General features: G+C 38.0%; 1 protein-coding gene across 1 annotated transcript in view; it reads left to right on the forward strand.

The window, feature by feature from the left end:
• Positions 1-19,600, forward strand: part of LOC105488555 (arginine and serine rich coiled-coil 1) — a 417,805-nt gene that overhangs the window by 215,372 nt on the left and 182,833 nt on the right. Inside the window, exon 7 of the mRNA XM_071091156.1 lies at positions 19,221-19,272. Within this exon, the coding sequence (XP_070947257.1) occupies positions 19,221-19,272 (52 nt within the window). The remainder of the gene's footprint in view (positions 1-19,220; positions 19,273-19,600) is intronic.

Genomic DNA, 19,600 nt, shown 5'->3' on the forward strand with positions numbered 1-19,600 from the left:
GGAGAGGGTACTCATTTTGAAAGAATAGAGAGGTGGCAGTCTGTAGCATTTTTAACAGATTTTGAATATTCTGTGAACTGCGAAGCAGACCATACGGTATCCAGCCAACCAAGGTGGACGTAGAGAAAGATGGTGGAATTTCAGCATTTTTATAACTAAGAATGACTGGACACGAAGGAAATTCCAAGTAGAGGGTTTGGCATGAGTGAAAGCAGAGGGAGGAAAATGCAGGGCCCAGTTGAGAAGTAGTGAAAGACCATGTATTGCTAAAAAGTTGGGTATGAGTGTGAAAATGGTTAAAAATTACAGTGAAAGAATAAGCTTGGGATATTATTGATAGCATTGAAAATTAAAGTGATAAGTTTATGCTCAATTCTGGAAGCAGCGGAGGGTCATTGAGGTATTTTTTTAAGGTAAAAACTAAATTGGAGCCTTGCTTTGTGAAGATAATTTATCAGCTGTATATGGAATGGAAAGGCTAAGTAGAAAGGATCTAGATTTGGAGTCAGTAGTAGTCTAGATCGTGAGTCAGCCTGTTTTTTATGAAAGGCCAGACTTAGGCTTTACGGGCCATGTAATCTCTATTGCAACTACTCAATTCTGCCACTTGGAGCCATAGATAATTTGTAAATAATAAATACAACTGTGTATTTGGGGTTTTGTGTTTTTTCCCCAAAGTAATTTGTTTAATCAATGAACAGTTAGAATCTATGAAAAATTGCCATATCATTCTTTTGATACCTTTGGAAGGGCCTTGGGAGTTATTGGGCAATGATAGTAGAGATTCTGGAACTTTATCCTTGAGGCCTCTAGATTAAGTACACAGTAGCATCCACTCAGTCAGGCTGACTGCCAGAGATTTAGAAGCAGCAATTCCGGAGGTATTTAATCCGCAACTGTAAGCCCTGCTGCCCGAATGATATGCTCTGCACTGACACGTCACTTACCTTAGGGCGGATTTTGCCTACTCACTTGTCTATGCCTGCCTGGGCAATGAGGAAGATGCTATAGTTGTCCTCTGGGTAAGGGCACTGCAGGTCAGCTGGGAACAGGTACATCCTGTGGTCCTACAGCTTCAGAGGCCTGTCCATTCATTGGTCCAGCCCCTGGCTGCCTTTCTTTCCTGGCAGCATTGTTTTTGGTTTTGCAGTGGTGGAGGATGAAGATCAGGGTGAGGTGGAGAGGCCAATCATAATGTTCTGGGGTTCCTCTGGGAGGCTTTGGTTGTGAGATAGGGCAATTAAATCGCTGGGCTCTGTGGGATTGCCAGGAAATTCTTTGACCTCCAGCTCCAGAGGGTCACTGGGGTGAGACCACACATTGGGGTCATTGCTCATGGCACTGAAGCATCTATAGGTCCCTGCCCATGTGGAGGCAACATGGTTCATGAGGAAGTCAGCCTTGTGTTCATTGCCCTGGGATGTGGAGCTTTGGTTCTTGGTGGTGTGAAATCCATCTTCTTTGGTGAGAATAAACAAACCAAATTCAAATTTTGAGAAACATTGCAACTTCATATTCTCTCCTGATGCCACCTCAGTGCCTGGCATGACTGAGAAAAAGGGTTTGTCATAAGCTGTGGTCATCACCAGCTTCAGAGCTTCACTCAGACTAGTGGTCTCTGCTTCAACAGTAACAGTGGTACAGCCCTGACCTGTCTGGCAGCATCTCTGTGATATTGCTTTTGTTCATCTTCCCACACTCATTTATTTCTGTTGGAGAGCTCAGGGCTTTCCACTTTACATATCCTATGTGTTTCAGTTTCTGTTGGCCCTTGACACAGGATGCTTACAGTCTTGTTAGATGAAATAATGGAACCTGGCAGAGCCGTGATAAGAGGTCGGGGGAGATTTGCCTTCTGTGCCTGAGTTATTCTGGCTTAGATAGGACCCAAGACAAAGTAAGGTAAGAAGAACCACATTTATGATCCTATATCTAAACAGGCTCCCTGGCCTCACCAATGCTGCTCTTATGAAGAACAGGTCCTCTGCCATGTGAGAAAGACCTGCAGGAAGTTGTAGGAGTGTCCCGCTTCCCACGCAGAGAGCGAAGATGTTCTACATCCTCTTTCCACATCCTCATTCCACCTCCTTCCTCCTGAGTGGGGCTGCAGAAGTACTTGCTGTCATGAAGACATTCATCATCTGGACTTCCAACTAAAATCAGTCTCATGTGATCCCTTTTTTCTGTCCCCAATCCCACATCAGCATTTTAATCTTTGTATAAAGCATGGGGTAAGAGAGTCAGACTAAGTAACAGGAGAGGGAGAACTGCCAATCTGAGAGCTGCTCTGAAATGCTATGTGGGCACATGGCCCTTGCTTCTTAATGCTGAGCTTCCATCTCTTTACAAACATAATAGGGGAATGATGATGAGTTCCTGCAAATCTGTGATCATAGTGGGTACAAATTGTCCAGAATAGGCATTGCTGGAGAGGTGGTAGAATAATTATTAGTTTCCCTTTCTTCCCTTTCTGTATTTCTAACATATTGTTAGCACTGAATCTGTCCATGGGGGTCAATTTTGACCTAAACAAGATACCTCCATTATGTTAAGTCCTTCCTGTGTTCCAAAACCTATCTCATCCTGGCTGAACCTTACTTAGTAGCTATGCTATCGATTCTCCTAGCTAAACAGGTAGCCTCGATGTAAAAATCTTACCTTCATTATACCCTCGTGAAGCACGTCTCTCCAAAAATCTGAAATAATTTAATAGCTAACGCTTTACTGAGTCTTCATTTTATGATGGTTACATGGAGAAGGATTACATTTAATCTGTACAAAATCTGTGGTAGATTGAATTATTATTCTACATTTTTAAGTCAGCTCTTAATACATTAGACGCTGAGGATTTTGTATGGCTATGTATTTGTATAGTATACAAGCAACATCACTGAGCAGATAGTAGTATTGGATCATGAATATGGGCTCTCAAACAAGTCCTCAAGGATGTTGTAACCTTTGGTTCAGTTTCACCTTTATAGTTTAGCATCCTCATCTATGAAATACATATATAAAATGGCATCTTTCTCTGGTTTTTAATAAAAACAGCTATTAAATAGCTTTTTCTTTTTTTGCAAACCCCTTAAACTGTTTGGAGAAAATGTTTGATAAAACTCTTAAGATGAATTTGCTATCAAGAATGGAAAACACGTTCTTGGGTTTTTTTCTTTTCTTCTTTTGGTTTTTATTTAAACCAACTTGGTACTAAGTTCTAGAGGCAAGATATATCTACTTTTGAGCTATTTGTAATATCTCTAGCTTAGACCTTGATCCTAAGAGATAGAATTATAGTAACTGTTAAAATGAAATGTAGCTAGAGATATGATAAGCTGTTGATATGTGTCTCTGTCATAGTGAGATTACATTTACTTTAAAGGAAACTGCACAGTACCTATACTGCAAATATGTTTAGTATTTTTTGAAGTTGTGCATCTGACAAAGCATGATTAAAATTAGCTTTTTAGATGGTGCTCACAACTTTTAAGGTCATTAATGGTAGCATCCAAAGACTAAAGGGAATTTAGTTTTAACTCTGCATAGTCTTTTCTGGCAATTAAAAATGATTAGATTTATCTTTTTTCCCTATGAAAGTTAATGAGCAAATGGATCTCAAGCTGTTGTAAGCAGTGTAGTGTTGTTAAGGCTTAGATTTTGTGATCTGAATTAAAATTCAAGTTCTGCCACCTTGTCAGCTTTGTCATTTAAGGTAATTTATTCTTCCTCTAAAAGATAGCATTAAGAATGCCTGCCTTGTTAGGAATGTTGTGAGAATTTTGTTAAATGAGGTATGTAAAATGTTTAGCATGGGATCTGGAACATTAAAAGCATACAATAAATAACTATTAGATTTTTTCAAAAATGATACTAATATTTTTCAGGCAGCTAATGTTCTATTTCAGGAGTGTCTGTCATGTTGTCTGGGAAATATATGGCACATAGAAGTTATTACTTATGTGCATTTGGAGCTCATGAGATCACTTTAAGAATTGCCATTGTATTACCAGATAGTTTGGTTAATTAACTTATTATTTATAATGTAGATTACTTGGTTTATTATTACCACATGTAATTTCTCTTACACCATTATCATTCCCTCAAACATCCAGCTCTTTGAATTGGATAAATCCTTCCTAAGAGATAGATTTCAGTGAAATTGATAATTCAGAAGAAAATTATGTATGACACTAAGGAGTATTTTGAAATTTACAAGGAAGTTTATTTCAAATATATACTTACTGATCACCAGCTGTATTTCAGGCACTCTCCAAAGTGCTAATGATACAGAGATATAAGACAGTGGTTGCTTTCGAAAAGCTCATAGCCTGGTAGAAAAGACAGACAACAGAACGATTAATTAAACTAAAAATGGTAAGTGTGCTGATACGTGTTTCCCCAGGGCATTACAGGAACACAGAACTGGAAATTGTAATCATCAGGAAAAGAGTTAGGGAGAAAATAAGCTAAAACTGGTAAGATTTTCTGGAAGTGATGTTACTTGAGCTGAACTTTGAAAGAACACTCATTAGCTAGGAACAGGAAGTTATGGAGACAAAGGCAACATATAGATTTATATGTAGAGTGATATGGTTTGGCTGTGTCCCCACCAAATCTCAACTTGAATTGTATCTCCCAGAATTCCCACATGTTGTGGGAGGGACCCCGGGGGAGGTAATTGAATCATGGGGCTGGTCTTTCCTGTGCTATTCTTGTGACACTGAATAAGTCTCACAAGATCTGATGGATTTATCAGGGGTTTCTGCTTTTGCTTCCTCCTCATTTTTCTCTTGCTGCTGCCTGGCCGGGCATGGTGGCTCATACCTGTAATCCCAGCACTTTGGGCGGCCGAGGCAGACGAATCACAAGATCAGGAGTTCAAGGCCAGCCTGACCAACATGGTGAAATCCTGGCTCTACTAAAAATACAAAAATTGGCTGGGCGTGATGGCATGCATCTGTAATCCTAGCTACTCAGGAGGTTGAGGCAGGAGAATCGCTTGAACCTAGGAGGTGGAGGTTGCAGTGAGCTGAGATCACGCCACTGCACTCTAGCCTAGGCAACAGAGCAAGACTCCATCTCAAAAAAAAAAAAAAAAAAAAGACAAAACAAGAAATGCCTTTTGCCTCCCACCATGATTTTGAGGCCTCCCCAGCCATGTGGAACTGTAAGACCAATTAAACCTCTTTCTGTTCCCAGTTTCGGGTATGTCTTTATTAGCAGCTTGAAAACGGACTAATACAGTACACTGGTATCAGTAGAATGGGACGTTGCTGAAAAGATACCTGAAAATGTGGAAATGACTTTGGAACTGGGTAACAGGCAGAGACTGGAATAGTACCTCCTGTGGAGGAAAATGTGGGAAAGTTTGGAACTCCCTAGAGACTTGTTGAATGGCCAAAATGCTGATAGCAATATGGACAATACAATCCAGGCTGAGGTGGTCACAGATGGAGATGAGGAACTTGTTGGGAACTGGAGCAAAGGTGGCTCTTGTTATGTTTTAGCAGAGAGACTGGTGGCGTTTTGCCCCCGCCCTAGAAATTTGTGGATGATTTAGGGTATCTGGTGGAAGAAATTTCTAAGCAGCAAAGTATTCAAGAGGTTACTTGGGTATTGTTAAAGGCATTCAGTTTAAAAAGAGAAACAGCATGAAAGTTCAGAAAATTTGCATCCTGACTATGCAATAGAAAAAAACATTCTCTGGGGAGAAATTCAAGCTGGCTGCAGAAATTTACATAAATAGCAAGGAGCCTAATGTTAATCCCCAAGACCATGGAGAAAATGTCTCCAGGCCATGTTAGAGACCTTCATGGCAGCCCCTCCCATCACAGGCCTAGAGGGCCAGGAGGAAAAAGTGGTTTCATGGGATGGGCCCAGGTCCCTGTGCTGTGTGCAGCCTAGGGACTTGGTGCCCTGTGTCCTAGCCACTCCAGCCATGGCTAAAAAGAGCCAATGTACAGCTCAGGCTATGACTCCAGAGGGTGGAAGCCCCAAGCCCTGGCAGCTTCCATGTGGTATTAAGCCTGTGGGTGCACAGAAGTCACGAATTGAGGTTTGGGAACCTCCGCCTAGATTTCAGAAGATGTTTGGAAATGCCTGGATGCCCAGGCAAAAGTTTGCTGCAGGAGCAGGGCCTTCATGGAGAACCTCTGCCAGGACAGTGCAGAAGGGAAATGTGGGGTGGAGCCCCCACACAGAGTCCCTAGTGGGGTGCTGCCTAGTAGATCTGTGAGAAGAGGGCCACCATCCTTCAGGCCCCAGAATCATAGGTCCACCGACAGCTTGAACCGTGCACCTGGAAAAGCCATAGACACTCAATGCTAGCCCATGAAAGCAGCCGGGAGGGAGGCTATACCAGGCAAAATCACGGGTGGAGCTGCCCAAGATCATGGGAACCCACCTCTTACATCAGCGTAATCTGAATGTGAGACCTGGAGTCAAAGGAGATAATTTTGGAACTTTAAAGTTTAACTGCCCTGTTGGATTTCGGACTTGCATGGGTCCTGTAACCCCTTTCTTTTGGCCAGTTGTCTCCCATTTGGAATGGCTGTATTTACCCAATACCTGTATCCACATTGTATCTAAGAAGTAACTAGCTTGCTTTTGATTTTACATGCTCATAGGCAGAAGGAACTTGCTTTGTCTCAGATGAGACTTTGGACTGTGGACTTTTGGGTTAACGCTGAAATGAGTTAAGACTTTGGGGTACTATTGGGAAGGCATGGTTGGTTTTGAAATGTGAAGACATGACATTTGGAGGGGCCAGGGCGGAATGATATGGTTTGGCTGTGTCTCCACCAAATCTCAACTTGAATTGTATCTCCCAGAATTCCCGCATGTTGTGGGAGGGACCCCGGGGGAGGTAATCAAATCATGGAGGCCAGTCTTACCTGTGCTATTCTCGTGATAGTGAATAAGTCTCACAAGATCTGATGGGTTTATCAGGGGTTTCCGCTTTTGCTTCCTCCTCATTTTTCTCTTGCCACCACCATGTAAGAAGTGCCTTTCACTTCCCGCCATGATTCTGAGGCCTCCCTAGCCATGTGGAGCCATAAGTCCAATTAAATCTCTTTCTGTTCCCAGTTTTGGGTTTGTCCTTATCAGCTGTGTGAAAACAGACTAATGCATAGAGATAATATATTTTTATTAACATGCATGGCTATGTGACTTTCGGCAAGTTATTTATTTTGTTTCACAAGATTGTTGTTAGTATTAAAAGAAATAATAGACTGCAGCTTCCAGTCACGATGGAGTAACAAGGATCAGATTTACTCTCCTTGAAACAACTAAAAACTTGGACAAAATATTTGAAAAAACAGCTCTCGAGACAGTGAGCATCAAATATGAAGTATGATGATTCCTGAGAGATGGAAAAAATGAGGTGATTCCTATGGTTGCCTCAACTTACCACCTAGAGAAAGTTTCTAGATCATGCTACAAAGAGGAGAAACCCAGGCAGAGCCAACTGGTCTCCTTGAGTTGAAAAGATGGAGCTGTGAGACCAGGGAGGCCAAAGCATCGGGGATTCACAGAACAAGTTACCAGAGAGGAGTGAGCTTCAGGAGATCTTCACAGGGTGCCCCTTGAGTATGTAGAAGACTACTAATCAGTACATGCATAAGAGGAAACTGAAGCTTGGGAAATAACCACCTGAAATGATTAGTGGGAACAATAACTGGTACGCACGGTTCCTGTTCTCAACAACCTTCATGGTGTTTAAATAGAGTACTAAAAACCATCTTCCCTTAATAGTGGGGGGAAATTTCAGATGTAAAGCTGTTCTGGTCCTGCCTAACAAAGCAGGATGCGAAGGGATCAAACTACTTTCCAAGTACTTTAACTGTGTCCTAGAACAAAATTCCAAGTCTGCTTATAGGAATACAAAAATATCTGGCACTGACACAAAGAAATGGCTGACATCCTATCAAAAATGACCAAAGGCAAGAAAATATATATTAAAGAGAAAGCAAGAAAATACACCATATGTTAAAGAGAAAAATCAGGTGAAACTGACCCAGGATTGACACAGTGATGGATTTAGTAGACAAGGACATCATTAATAGAGTTATTATAACTGTATTGCACCTGATGAAAGAGCTATACTAGAAAGAGTGAACATGCTAAGTAGAGACATGGAAACCATTTTTTTAAAAAAAATTCTAGACATGAAGACTGTACAGCTGAAATGAAAAATACACTGGATGTAGAAAATGGATTAGTGAGCCAAAAGACATAGCAAAAGAACTATCCAAAATGAAACTAGAGAGAAAAAGAAGGCTTAAAAAAGAAGAGCATTTGTGAGTTGTGGTACAACTTTAGGTAGCCCACCATACAATATGCATGTAATTGGAGTTGCCAAAGGAAAGGAAAGGAAGCAGCAGAAAAAGAGAAGAATGAGTAATAACTGAAAATTTTCCAAATTTGATAAAAACTATAAACCAATAGACCCAAGAAACTCAGTGAACCCCAAACACACAAAAAAAAGATGAATGAGGCTGGGTATGGTGGCTTACGTCTCTAATCCCAGCAGTTTGGAGGCCAACATGGGTAGATCACTTGAGGTCAGGCCAACATGGTAAAACCCCATCTCTACAAAATATAAAAAAATTAGCCGGACATGATGGCATGCGCCTGTAATTCTAGATACTTGGAAGGCTGAAGCAGGAGAATTACTTGAACCCGCGAGGCTGAGGTTGTAGTGAGCTGAGATAGTGCCATTGCACTCCAGCCTAGCCAACAAAGCAAGGACTCCGTCTCAAAAAAAAAAAAAAAGAAAAGAAAAGATGAATGAAATTACATCAAGTCATATCATAATCAAAATGCTTTTTAAAACTAGTTGTGGGAAGGAAAATCTTAAAAGCAGAGAAAAATATATATTCATTATTATGCATAGAGAATGCAAATAGGTCTGAAAGCAGATTTTCCATTGGAAGCAATGCAAACCACAGACAGTAAAGTAACATCACTAAAATACCAAAAGAAAAGTTTTATAAAATTTGAATTCTGTGACTTGAGATAATTTCTTTCAAAAATGAAGGCCAAATGAATATTTTTAAAAAGATACACAAAAACTGAAATAACTCATCAACAAATAACCTTCACCACAAGAAATGTCACAGGGTGCTTTTTTCGCATTAGGAAAATGACACCAGATGAAAACCTGGGTTGACATAAGAGAATAGAGAAGGAAATGCTAACCACATGGATAAATATGTCTCTTTAAAAGATAACTTCTTAAAGCATCAACAACAATATTTTGTGGAGTTTATAGCAATATATGACAACAATAACAATAATACTAAGGAAGCTTGGAGGGGAGAAATGAAAGGAGTATTGTAAGGTTTTGATAGTATAGAAGAAATGGTATAATGAAGAGTTATAGCCAATAAGCCAACAAGGAATATAAAATAGCATTATAAAATACCCAATCTAGGCCAGGCGCAGTGGCTCGTGCATATAATCCCAGCACTTTGGGAGGCCAAGGCTGGCGGATTACCTGAGGTTGGCAGTTCAAGACCAGCCTGGCCAACATGGTGAAACCCCATCTCTACTAAAAAATACAAAAAAAAAAAAAATTTAGCCGGGCATGGTGTCGGGCAGTTGTAGTCCCCGCTACTTGGGAGGCTGAGTCAGAGAATCACCAGAACCCAGGAGACAAAGGTTGCAGTGAGCCAAGATTGTACCACTGCACTCCAGCCTGGGTGACAGAGCGAGATTCTGTTTCAAAAAAAAAAAAAAATCCAATCTAAGAGAAGGCAGAAAAGTAAATTGCAGTGTGGTAGATTAATAATTACAGTAAGTATATGTTGGTCTGAACATTGCAATTATAAAGCACAGTCTTTCAGATTGTATAATACAGCAAGATCCAACTATATTCTGCTTACTTAAAAAAGTACACTTTAAGTATATAAGGACATTAGCAGGTAAAAATAGTGGAAAAATATATACCAGGCTAAAACGTAGTAATGTTAAGATGTCAGTTCTCCCCAAATTGATATGTAGAGTTGGTTCAATCCCATGTATCCTCCCAGCAGGGCTTTAAATAAAAAAGAAAAAAGGACAACTTTATTCTAAAAATTGGGAATACAAAGGAGCTAGAAGAGTCAAAACTGCATTGAAAAAGAAAGTTAGAGGAGTTACTCTATCTGATTTCAAGAATTAATACCAAGCAATAATAATCAAGACAGTAGGGTCTTGGCATCACTATTGACAAATAGATCAATGGATCAGAATTAGAGTCTAGAAAGGGACTCATCATATATGTGTATATATATGGTAAATTGATTTTTGAGAAAAATGCAAAGTCAGTTGAGTAAAGAAAAGATAGTCTTTTCCACAGATGATGCTGGAACAATTTGATAGCCATATATAGTACCCAAATAAAAAGGAGTTTAAGTGCATATCTGGCACTGTATTAAAAAATTAATTGAAAGTCTTCATAGAATTAAATGTAAAACAGAACTATAAAATTTCTAGGTATAAATACAGGAGAAATCTTTGTGACTTCAGATTAGGTAAAGATTTCTTAAATACACCACCAAAAAAGCCTGATTCCTAAAAGAGGAAATTGGCAGAGTATGGTGGCTCATGTCTGTAATCCCATCACCTTGGGAGACCAAGGCAGGCAGATCCCTAGAGCCTAGGAGTTTGAAGCTGCAATGAGCTACAATCCTGCCACTGCATTCCAGCCTGGATGACAGAGCAAGACCCTGTCTCTTAAAAAGAAAAAGAAAAATGAGAAGGAGAAGAAAGAAGTAGGAGAAGAAGAAATTGATGGATGGAATTTCATCAGAAGTCCAATTGGACTTTACATATAAAATTTGCAAACTGTATATGAAATAAATTACTTTTGTTAAAGAACTCTGGAAACTCAATTTTGAGAAAAAAATCTAATAAAAATTGGCAACAGATTTGAATAATCCATTTTACCAAGGAAGATATATGGATAATCAGTACATGAAAAGATGCTCAACACCATTATTCATTAGGGAAATATGGACCACAATGAGACACCACCACACACCACTAGAATTTTGAAATTGAGAAGACTGACTCTACCAAGTGATGGTTGGAATGTAGAGCAACTGTAACTCTCATACCCTACTGGTGGGAAAGTAAAAACACTTTGGAATAACTTGGTAGTTTCTTAAAAAGTTAAACATATATTTACCATATGACTTGGCTATTTCAATTCTAGATATTTACCCAAGAGATATGAGAGCACATATTTATACAAAGATGTGTACCTGAATGTTCATAGCCCCTTTTATAATAGCAAAAATTGGAAATAATTTGAACCTTTATTGATAGGTGAATGCATAAAGAAATTATGGTATATCCTTACAGTGGAATACTACCTAGCAATAAAACAAAATTAATTGTTGATAGACATAATAACATTGATAAGTTTCAAACTAATTGTGTGCTGGATTTAAAGGCCAGATATATTAAATATATACACTTTATTGTAGTTCAATTATACCTCAATAAAGCTGTCTGAAAATGTTTTAGGAAAAGATAGGAGTAACACATGTGTTTGGCACAATGTAGACATTTTAGTAAATAGTGTATCTTTCTTTACATTGTTATTTTGACTCTCTCTCATTATACTGTAAGATCCTTGAAGTCAAGAACTATATCCTTTCATCTTTTTATTCTCAACTTGTAACACAGTACCTTAAATAGAAGATATAGTTTATAAAAGTTTTTGAACAAATGAAGGTAATAAATTTTGGATGATTGAATGTAATGACAAGACTCTGTAAAGGGCCCAGTAGTACTCTAGCACCATTTCCCTATGAGATGTGAAGTTATTTCAACTGTACATTCTTGTACATTCGCTTCAAACAGGAAATTCCAATTACTGTCTTATAAGTAGTTTAAAGGTTATTTTATATTCTTTTTGTATAAAGAAAACATATAATAATATGGAATTGAGGACAATATCAAAAAGTCTAAATGTAATCTTAAATCTGATCTTAATTTTTTTTTTTTTCTTGAGATGGAGTCTTACTCTGTCTGGAAGCAGGAGTGCAGTGCACAATCATAGCCCACTGCAACCTCAAACTCCTGGGCTCAAATAATCCTCCTGCCTCTGCCTCCCAAGTACCTGGGACTACAGGCTTATACTTGTAGTGCAACTAATGGCTGATTGTTTTCTTGTGTAGAGACAGGATCTTGCTTTATTAGGCTGATCTTGAACTCCTGGCTTCAAGCAATCCTCCTGCCTCGGCCTCCCAAAATGCTGGGATTACAGTCGTGAGTCGCCACACCCACCCCAAATGTTGTTTCTCTTGTTTAAAAAAAAAAAAAAATTGAATTTTTGTGATTACATAGTAGGTGTATATATTTATGAGGTACGTGAAATATTTTAATATAGGCATGCAATGCTTAATAATCATATCAAGGTAAATGGGGTTTCCATCCCCTCAAGCATTTATCCTCTGTGTTACAAACAATCCGTTTATACTCTTAGGTATTTTTAATTTAATTTTCTTTGTTACCATATCTTAATTTTGATTTTTTGAAACATTGCACATCTAATTTTGTTTCCAAGTTTGAGTTCTTTTTAGCTCAGTCACAGTCTTTTCTTTCAGACTTTCTACTTTTCTCTCGTTAACCTCAAAAGTGTTGTTGGCAGATGGAATGGCTTTAAGAATTTCCATAGTGGTGGCCAGGGGTTTAGGGAGCTTAATACAAATAGAAGTGAGAAACATAAACAAATGATTTCAATAGTTTAGTATGTAAACTAGTTTATATAAGGATAGGCTTCTCTCTTATCATTAATATATACTCATGGGTGGCTCAAAGGATTATGCTGGTTTTGAATGTGTGCTTTGGCAGTATTTTGAGAATCTAGACATGCAGTAATTTATAAGGAACTCAAGGGATAAGAATAAATCCAGTCAGGAAAAACTCTAGACATTGAGAATGGTCATCTCCACAAGCCATTATGAGACTGACCTATCATTTGGTTAATCTTAGAAGTTTTTGTGTTTTTTTTTTTAAATTATTTTATTTTATTTTACTTTACTTTTTATTTTAGAATCTGGGGATACATGTGCTTTTTTGTTACATGTTTATTACATGTATAATGGTGGGGTCAGGCTTCTAGTATACCATGATCCACATATTGGACATTGTACCCAATAGGTAACTTTTCACCCCTCACTCCCCTCCCAACCTCCTCTCTTTTGGAGTCTCTAGAGCCTGTTTCCTCCATCTTTATGTCTATGTTTACCATTTGTGTAGCTTGGCTTTCACTTATAACTGAGAACATGTGATATTTGACTTTCTGTTTCCATGTTAGTTCACTTAAGGCAATGGCCTACAGCTTCATCCAGGTTGCTGCAAAGGACATGATTTGGTTCTTTTTTTATGGCTGCATAGTAGTCCGTAGTGTACATATACCACATTTTCTTTATCTAATCAACTATAAGTGGGCACTTAGGTTGGCTTCATGACTTTGATATTGTAAATAGCGCTGCAATAAACATACAAGTTCAGGTGTCTTTTTTATAGAATGATCTCTTTTTCTTTGGGTAATGGGATTACAGGATTGAATGGTAGTTCTATTTTTATTTCTTTGAGATATCTCCTACTGTTATCCACAGCGGTTGAACTAATTTAAATCCCCATCAACTGTTTGAGCATTCCCTTTTCTCTGCATCCATGTTAACTAACGTCTGTTGTTTATTTAACTTTTTAATAATAGCTAATCTGAGTGGTGTAAGATGGTATCTCAGTGTAGTTTTAATTTACATTTCTCTGATGATTAGCAATGTTGAGCATTTTTTTCATGTGTTTGTTGGCCACTTGTATTTCTTCTTTTGAGAAATTTCTGTTCATATTCTTTGCCCAGTTTTTAATGGGACTGTTTGTGATTCTCTTCTCTAAACCTAAGGCTTACAAATGGAGTTAAGTAGTCCAGCCCCATTTGCTCCCACCAAAGGATTATTACTAGTTTTAGCAATTTTAAGCCCTATGTGATACAAATTTCTAGCAGCACTATAGTTTTCTTTTATCCAGTCAAAATTGTGGTATAGTATCTGTACTGACTTTGTTTTCTTATTATTAATAATAGTCAGCTTTAACTTTAATATGGTCTTTAAAAACTTACACTGAAAGTTTACATTATTCTTACTGCTTTTTTTTTTTTTTTTTTTTTTTTTTTTTTTTTTTTTTTGAGACAGGGTCTCCCTCTGTCGCCCGGGCTGGAGTGCAGTGGCACGATCTCAGCTCATTGCAACATCTGCCTCCCGGGTTCAAGCGATTCTCCTGCCTCAATCTTCTAAGTAGCTGGGATTACATGCATGTGTCACCACGCCTGGCTAATTTTTGTATTTTTAGTAGAGACGGGGTTTCACCATATTGGTCAGGCTGCAGGCTGGTCTGGATCTCCCGACCTCAGGTGATCCGCCTGCCTTGGCCTCCCAAAGTGCTAGGATTACAGGCTTGAGCCATGTGCCCTGGCTCTCACTGCTCTAATGATGTCAACGCTACAATTTATGTTTTAAGGGAATCATATTTATATTCTCTGTGATTCTATTTTTGTGATATTCTTTAATTATGTACTGTTGATGTTGGGTGTTGGGTTTTTTGTTTGTTTGTTTGCTTGCTTAAACAATAGAAATATATATATATATATATTTTTTTTTTTTTTTTTTTTTTGAGAAAAGCTCTGGCTCTATCACCCAGGCTGGAGTGCAGTGGTGCGATCTCAGCTTACTGCAATCTTCACCTCCCAGGCTCAAGCTATCTTCCTACCTCAGTCTCCCAAGTAGCTGGGACCACAGGTGCATGCCACCATGCCTGACTAATTTTTGTGTTTTTTGTAGAGATGGTGTTTTGCCATATTGCCCAGGCTGGTCTCGAGCCTGTGAGCTCAAGCGATCTGCCCGCCTTGGCCTCCCAAAGTGCTAGGATTACAGGCGTGAGCCACCATGCCCAGCCTAGAAATATATTTTCTCATTGTCCTGGAGACTAGAGGTTCAAGATCAAAGTGTTAGTAGGGTTGGTTCCTTCTGAGGCCTCTCTTCTTGGCTTGCAGATGGCTGTCTTCTTTCTGTGTCTTCCCATGGTCTTCTGTCTGTAGAAATAGTGTTTTTTAATGGAATGTTTTTTTCTCATTAAGTTTCTATCATATAAAGTACTTGTGACATAATGCTCTTAAACATGTCCCTGTTTAAAATTTTTTTTGAGAAATCGCTATATTCTGTGCATCTGTATTTGGTAATACTGTTTATTCACTAAGGTATAATTTCTGGTTCTGAATAACAATACCATTTACCAATTTTAGATGAAATTTGTACTGATCCTGGAGTCTAATACATGGTAAAATAACTGAAGCATTAGAAATTTTAGCACGCAGGCCCCAAAGGTATTTTCATTCTAAGCCAGCTAGTATGATAGGTAACTAAAAATGGGTTGGTATAAAATATTTTTTTTTAATTCTATATTCTGTTTCTTTCTTCCTCCTTAATCCTTTCTTTAAAAAATAACTATAGGTAGCAGTCACAATGAAGCCAACATAAATGAGACTGCTTTCTCTTCATTTGCATTTTCATCTCAACTGAGCTACTTTTTCTGAGCCAGGCAGCTACTGATGCAGATAGACAGGTGGGATGCAGAGGGTTTCAGCCAAGAGGCCTGTGGTGATGCTTTCCCTCTTCTGAGATGAACTCAAGCCTAGAAACAATGGAAGGGAGCCCTCCTGAAAGATTCGAGGAGCAGGTCACTGAGAGGAAAAAGACTACAACCCAAGAATCCTATATCCATTCAACTTATTCACCATCACAGTAAGAAAAGGCTATTTGCAGATGGGCAAAAAGTGAGTGAACATTTGCATCTGCACAACCTATTCAAGAAAAAGGCTTGAGCAATAAATATAAGCAAAGTAAAACTATTTATAAAATACGGATTACTTTTAAAAGTTTGATCAATGTAACAATATATCCCCATAGTTGGAGTTCATCCCTATATTTCATAAATAAAATTTAGCAAGTTACGTCTGCATAGGCAAATATTTTTAGAATCAAATTTCATTTACTGGGTCAAGTATGTTATTTTGGACAATTTTTTTTAAACGGAATCAAAACTCTATATGCATTTATATCTGTGTGCATTAATTGATTTTATTTCCTGAGTACCCTAGTGGTTTAGTTAGAATGATCCTGAGATTTGGAGTCAGAGTGTTAGTTTTAGTTCATCATGCAAGTAGAGGCAAGTTAGTAAACTGCTGTTATTTCCTGGTTTTCTTTGTCTTTGAAATATGAATCCTGTATTATAAATTGTTGAAATTATTAGTGAAAAATAAATATATCTTAACGGGTATATATATTATAAACATTAGCCATCAAGACTTTCCTAGCTGGGCATAGTGGCTCACATCTGTAGTCCTAGCTCTTTGGGAGGCCAAGGTTGGGAGGATTACTTGAGGCCAGGAGTTTGAGACCAGCCTGGGCAAGATGGTGAGACACCAACTCTATGAAACAACAGAAAAAAGGAGCTGGGTGTGGTGGTGCACACCTGTAGTCCTAGCTACTCAGGGAACTGAGGCAGGAAGATGAGCCCAGGAGTTCAACACTGCAGTGAGCCATGATCACACTACTGCATGTTAGCCTAGGCAACAGAGGGAGACCCAATCTCTTACAAAAAAAAAAAAAAAGAAGCTTTCCTTAGGAATGGTAGTGACTATATCTTCAAGATAATGATTATAGATGTGGAAATGAAGAAATCTTCCAGGGAGGGAGATTTCATGGGGTAGAAGACTTTGACAGTATTGCTATTAATATTTTATTGAATGTTGGGTATACATTATTATGTATATATTTTCTGTCTTAAGTATTTCTTAATTGGTAAAAAAAAAAAAAAAAAAAAAAAATCTTGCTCGTGAAATATCTTAACCAGTAAAATGTCTAGGATTTTTCTATCAAAAGACACTACTTACAAGGACACTCTGACGTGTATGCTTCCTAATTCTTCACTTGCTTAGGATCTGCTTGAATCTGGCCCATAAAAGTACTGTATTTACCACATTCTGTACTGGTTTTCATGGTGACTTAAATGCTTGTGAAAAAGTAAAATATTTCATAACCCTGGGCTTGCATTTCTGCATGACCACAATCAGTTGGTGCTGGGTATCAGCTGCTTCCTTTAATTGGGGCATGTGCTTCAGAGTTCTCCACACTTCTCTGTGCTTTCTAATACTAATGTCAAATGTCATTTGCCATTTATCATCATAAATGTGTGCATTAATGGCTTGATACCTGAGACATTTTAGTTTATGACTTTTATATTCAGTAGATATCACAGTCTTCTACTGATACTTTGCTTTGATATTTTAATTTGATGTCACATATTTCCAATACTTCATAACTTTATAAAACATGATTACATACATTTTCCCTTAAACATATGACATAAAGTACTCTTTATTGGTTGTCATCTCCTCCTTCTCTAGTAACCAATCAGTCCTTTTGTTTTACCAAGTAAATATTTCTCAAATCTGTGTTGTCCTGTTTGACCTTTCTGCTATTGTTTCAGCTCAGGCCCTCCTCTCACCTGAAATTCATTAATTGCCACCTAACTGAGCTCCTTGCCTCTAGACACATTATTTTCAATTCATCCTCAAAAATATTGCTAAAGTGATGTATCAAAGTGCAGATATGATCACATCACCCCTTTGTTTAAAGTTTTTCTAAGTCTCCTCATCTTCCACATGGCAGGGGTTGGCACACTTTTTCTTTAAGGTCCAGATAGATACTTTAGACTTTGTTGGTCCTAAGATTCCTCCTACAAATAATGAACTCCTATTGGTGAGTTGATCGCAAAAGCCAGTAGGCACTATGTAAACAAATGGCATGGCCTATGTCCCAGTAAAACTTATTTACGAAACCAGGCCACTGGTCCAGGTCTATAGTCTCTTAATCCCTGTTCTGTGATATAAAAGATTCTCCCAGTTTCTCACTTGTCTCATCTACCACTCTTCAATCTTGTTTCCTGTAGGTTTTTCAGAAGGACCATTCAAATTCTTAAACTTTTCTGAGCACAACATCGTCTTTCTATATCCAGTTATTTATTTTATGCAAGCTGGGTTTCCTTTTACAAATAGCAAAATATTCTAGTGTATCACGTAAATTATGAATTTTGAAGTGATAAATGGGGTTATTTTGTTTATTGCAGACAACTTTATAAATATAAGGTTTGAAGTCTCAAGTATGGACAACTGTTTTTTTTAACAGGTCTTTAGTAAAAAGTCATAGTCTTGACATAATTCATGACATAATTTGTTGTTTAATATGTTATCCAAAAATCTCAGAGTGCAGTCGCTGGTAGGAAATTAGTTTAGTTTCTTTTTCTTTTCTTTTCTTTCTTTTTTTTTAAATGAAGTCTCACTCTATTGCCAGGCTGGAGTGCAGCGGCGCGATCTTGGCTCACTGCAACCTCCCGGGTTCAAGCAATTCTCCTGCCCCAGCCTCCCAAGTAGCTGGGACTTTAGGTGCCTGCCACCATGCCCAGCTAATTTTTGTATTTTTCGCAGAGACAGGGTTTCACCATGTTGGCCAGGATGGTCTCGATCTCTCGACCTCGTGATCCACCCACCTCGGCCTCCCAAAGTGCTGGGATTACAGGCGTCAGCCACTGAGCCCGGCTGGAAATTAGTTTAGTTTCATTGTTATCAACTGTATTGAATCAAGGTTCACTGAAAAAACAATTTTAGGACAGTTCATAGGAGTTGGAAGCATATAAGCCAAATTGTATCCTATCTTCATCACAGTTGTTCCTTTAAATTCCAGTTAGGAAAGCAGAAAATTGGTTTTAGAGTCTGACTTGCCTGAAATATTGAACTTAAAGGTTGCTATTTAAATTCTCATAGATTGCTTGCCTGTTTCTATGTGCAAAGAAATAACACAATGTAAGAATATGTTGTTAAATGTGTGTGCTTTGCCTTGTTATTAAATTTCAGTTAATTATGTTATTGTAATTGGTACAATGTTGGATAGTAAGCAAAACTTTTTCCAGGAAAAAAAAATGAGAGCAGCTTATCATTGTTGCATCATATAGACAAATGCAAGATGTGATGGATTTTAATATAAATTATGTTAAAGCTCTTTAAATTTCCTAATATTTGCAAACAAATGCATTCATTTAAAACTCTGTCTATTAAAACTGACCTGTAAATGTCTTGTATGGTTGATTTTTTTTTTTTTCTTCTTTTTTAGCCACCAGCTGAACAGGCCAAAGCCAGACTACAGCTGGTTCTTGAAGCTGCTGGTAAGTGTTGATAATTAACTTTTATTAAATGAAGAAGTGACAGGTAAACCCTAGGCTGGTAGCATGCTTAGAAATGAGTCAAAAAGAAAACTATTTTTATATATCCTCACAAATTTATCAGATCTAGATTATATGTATGGCCATATATTATCTGAAATATTTATTGCTGCAGTATAATGCTAAGTGTATTGCTAACAGGTCATTCTTTACCTTTTCATATATAAAATTGGCTTCAGTTTTAGTTTTTTATTTTGACGAAGCCCAGTTGATTAATTTGTCATTTATGTACTATGGTTTTGGTGACATGTTTAAGAATTCTTTGACTAAT

Source organism: Macaca nemestrina, chromosome 2, assembly GCF_043159975.1.
Source record: "Macaca nemestrina isolate mMacNem1 chromosome 2, mMacNem.hap1, whole genome shotgun sequence".
In the NCBI taxonomy this organism is placed as follows: domain Eukaryota; kingdom Metazoa; phylum Chordata; class Mammalia; order Primates; family Cercopithecidae; genus Macaca; species Macaca nemestrina.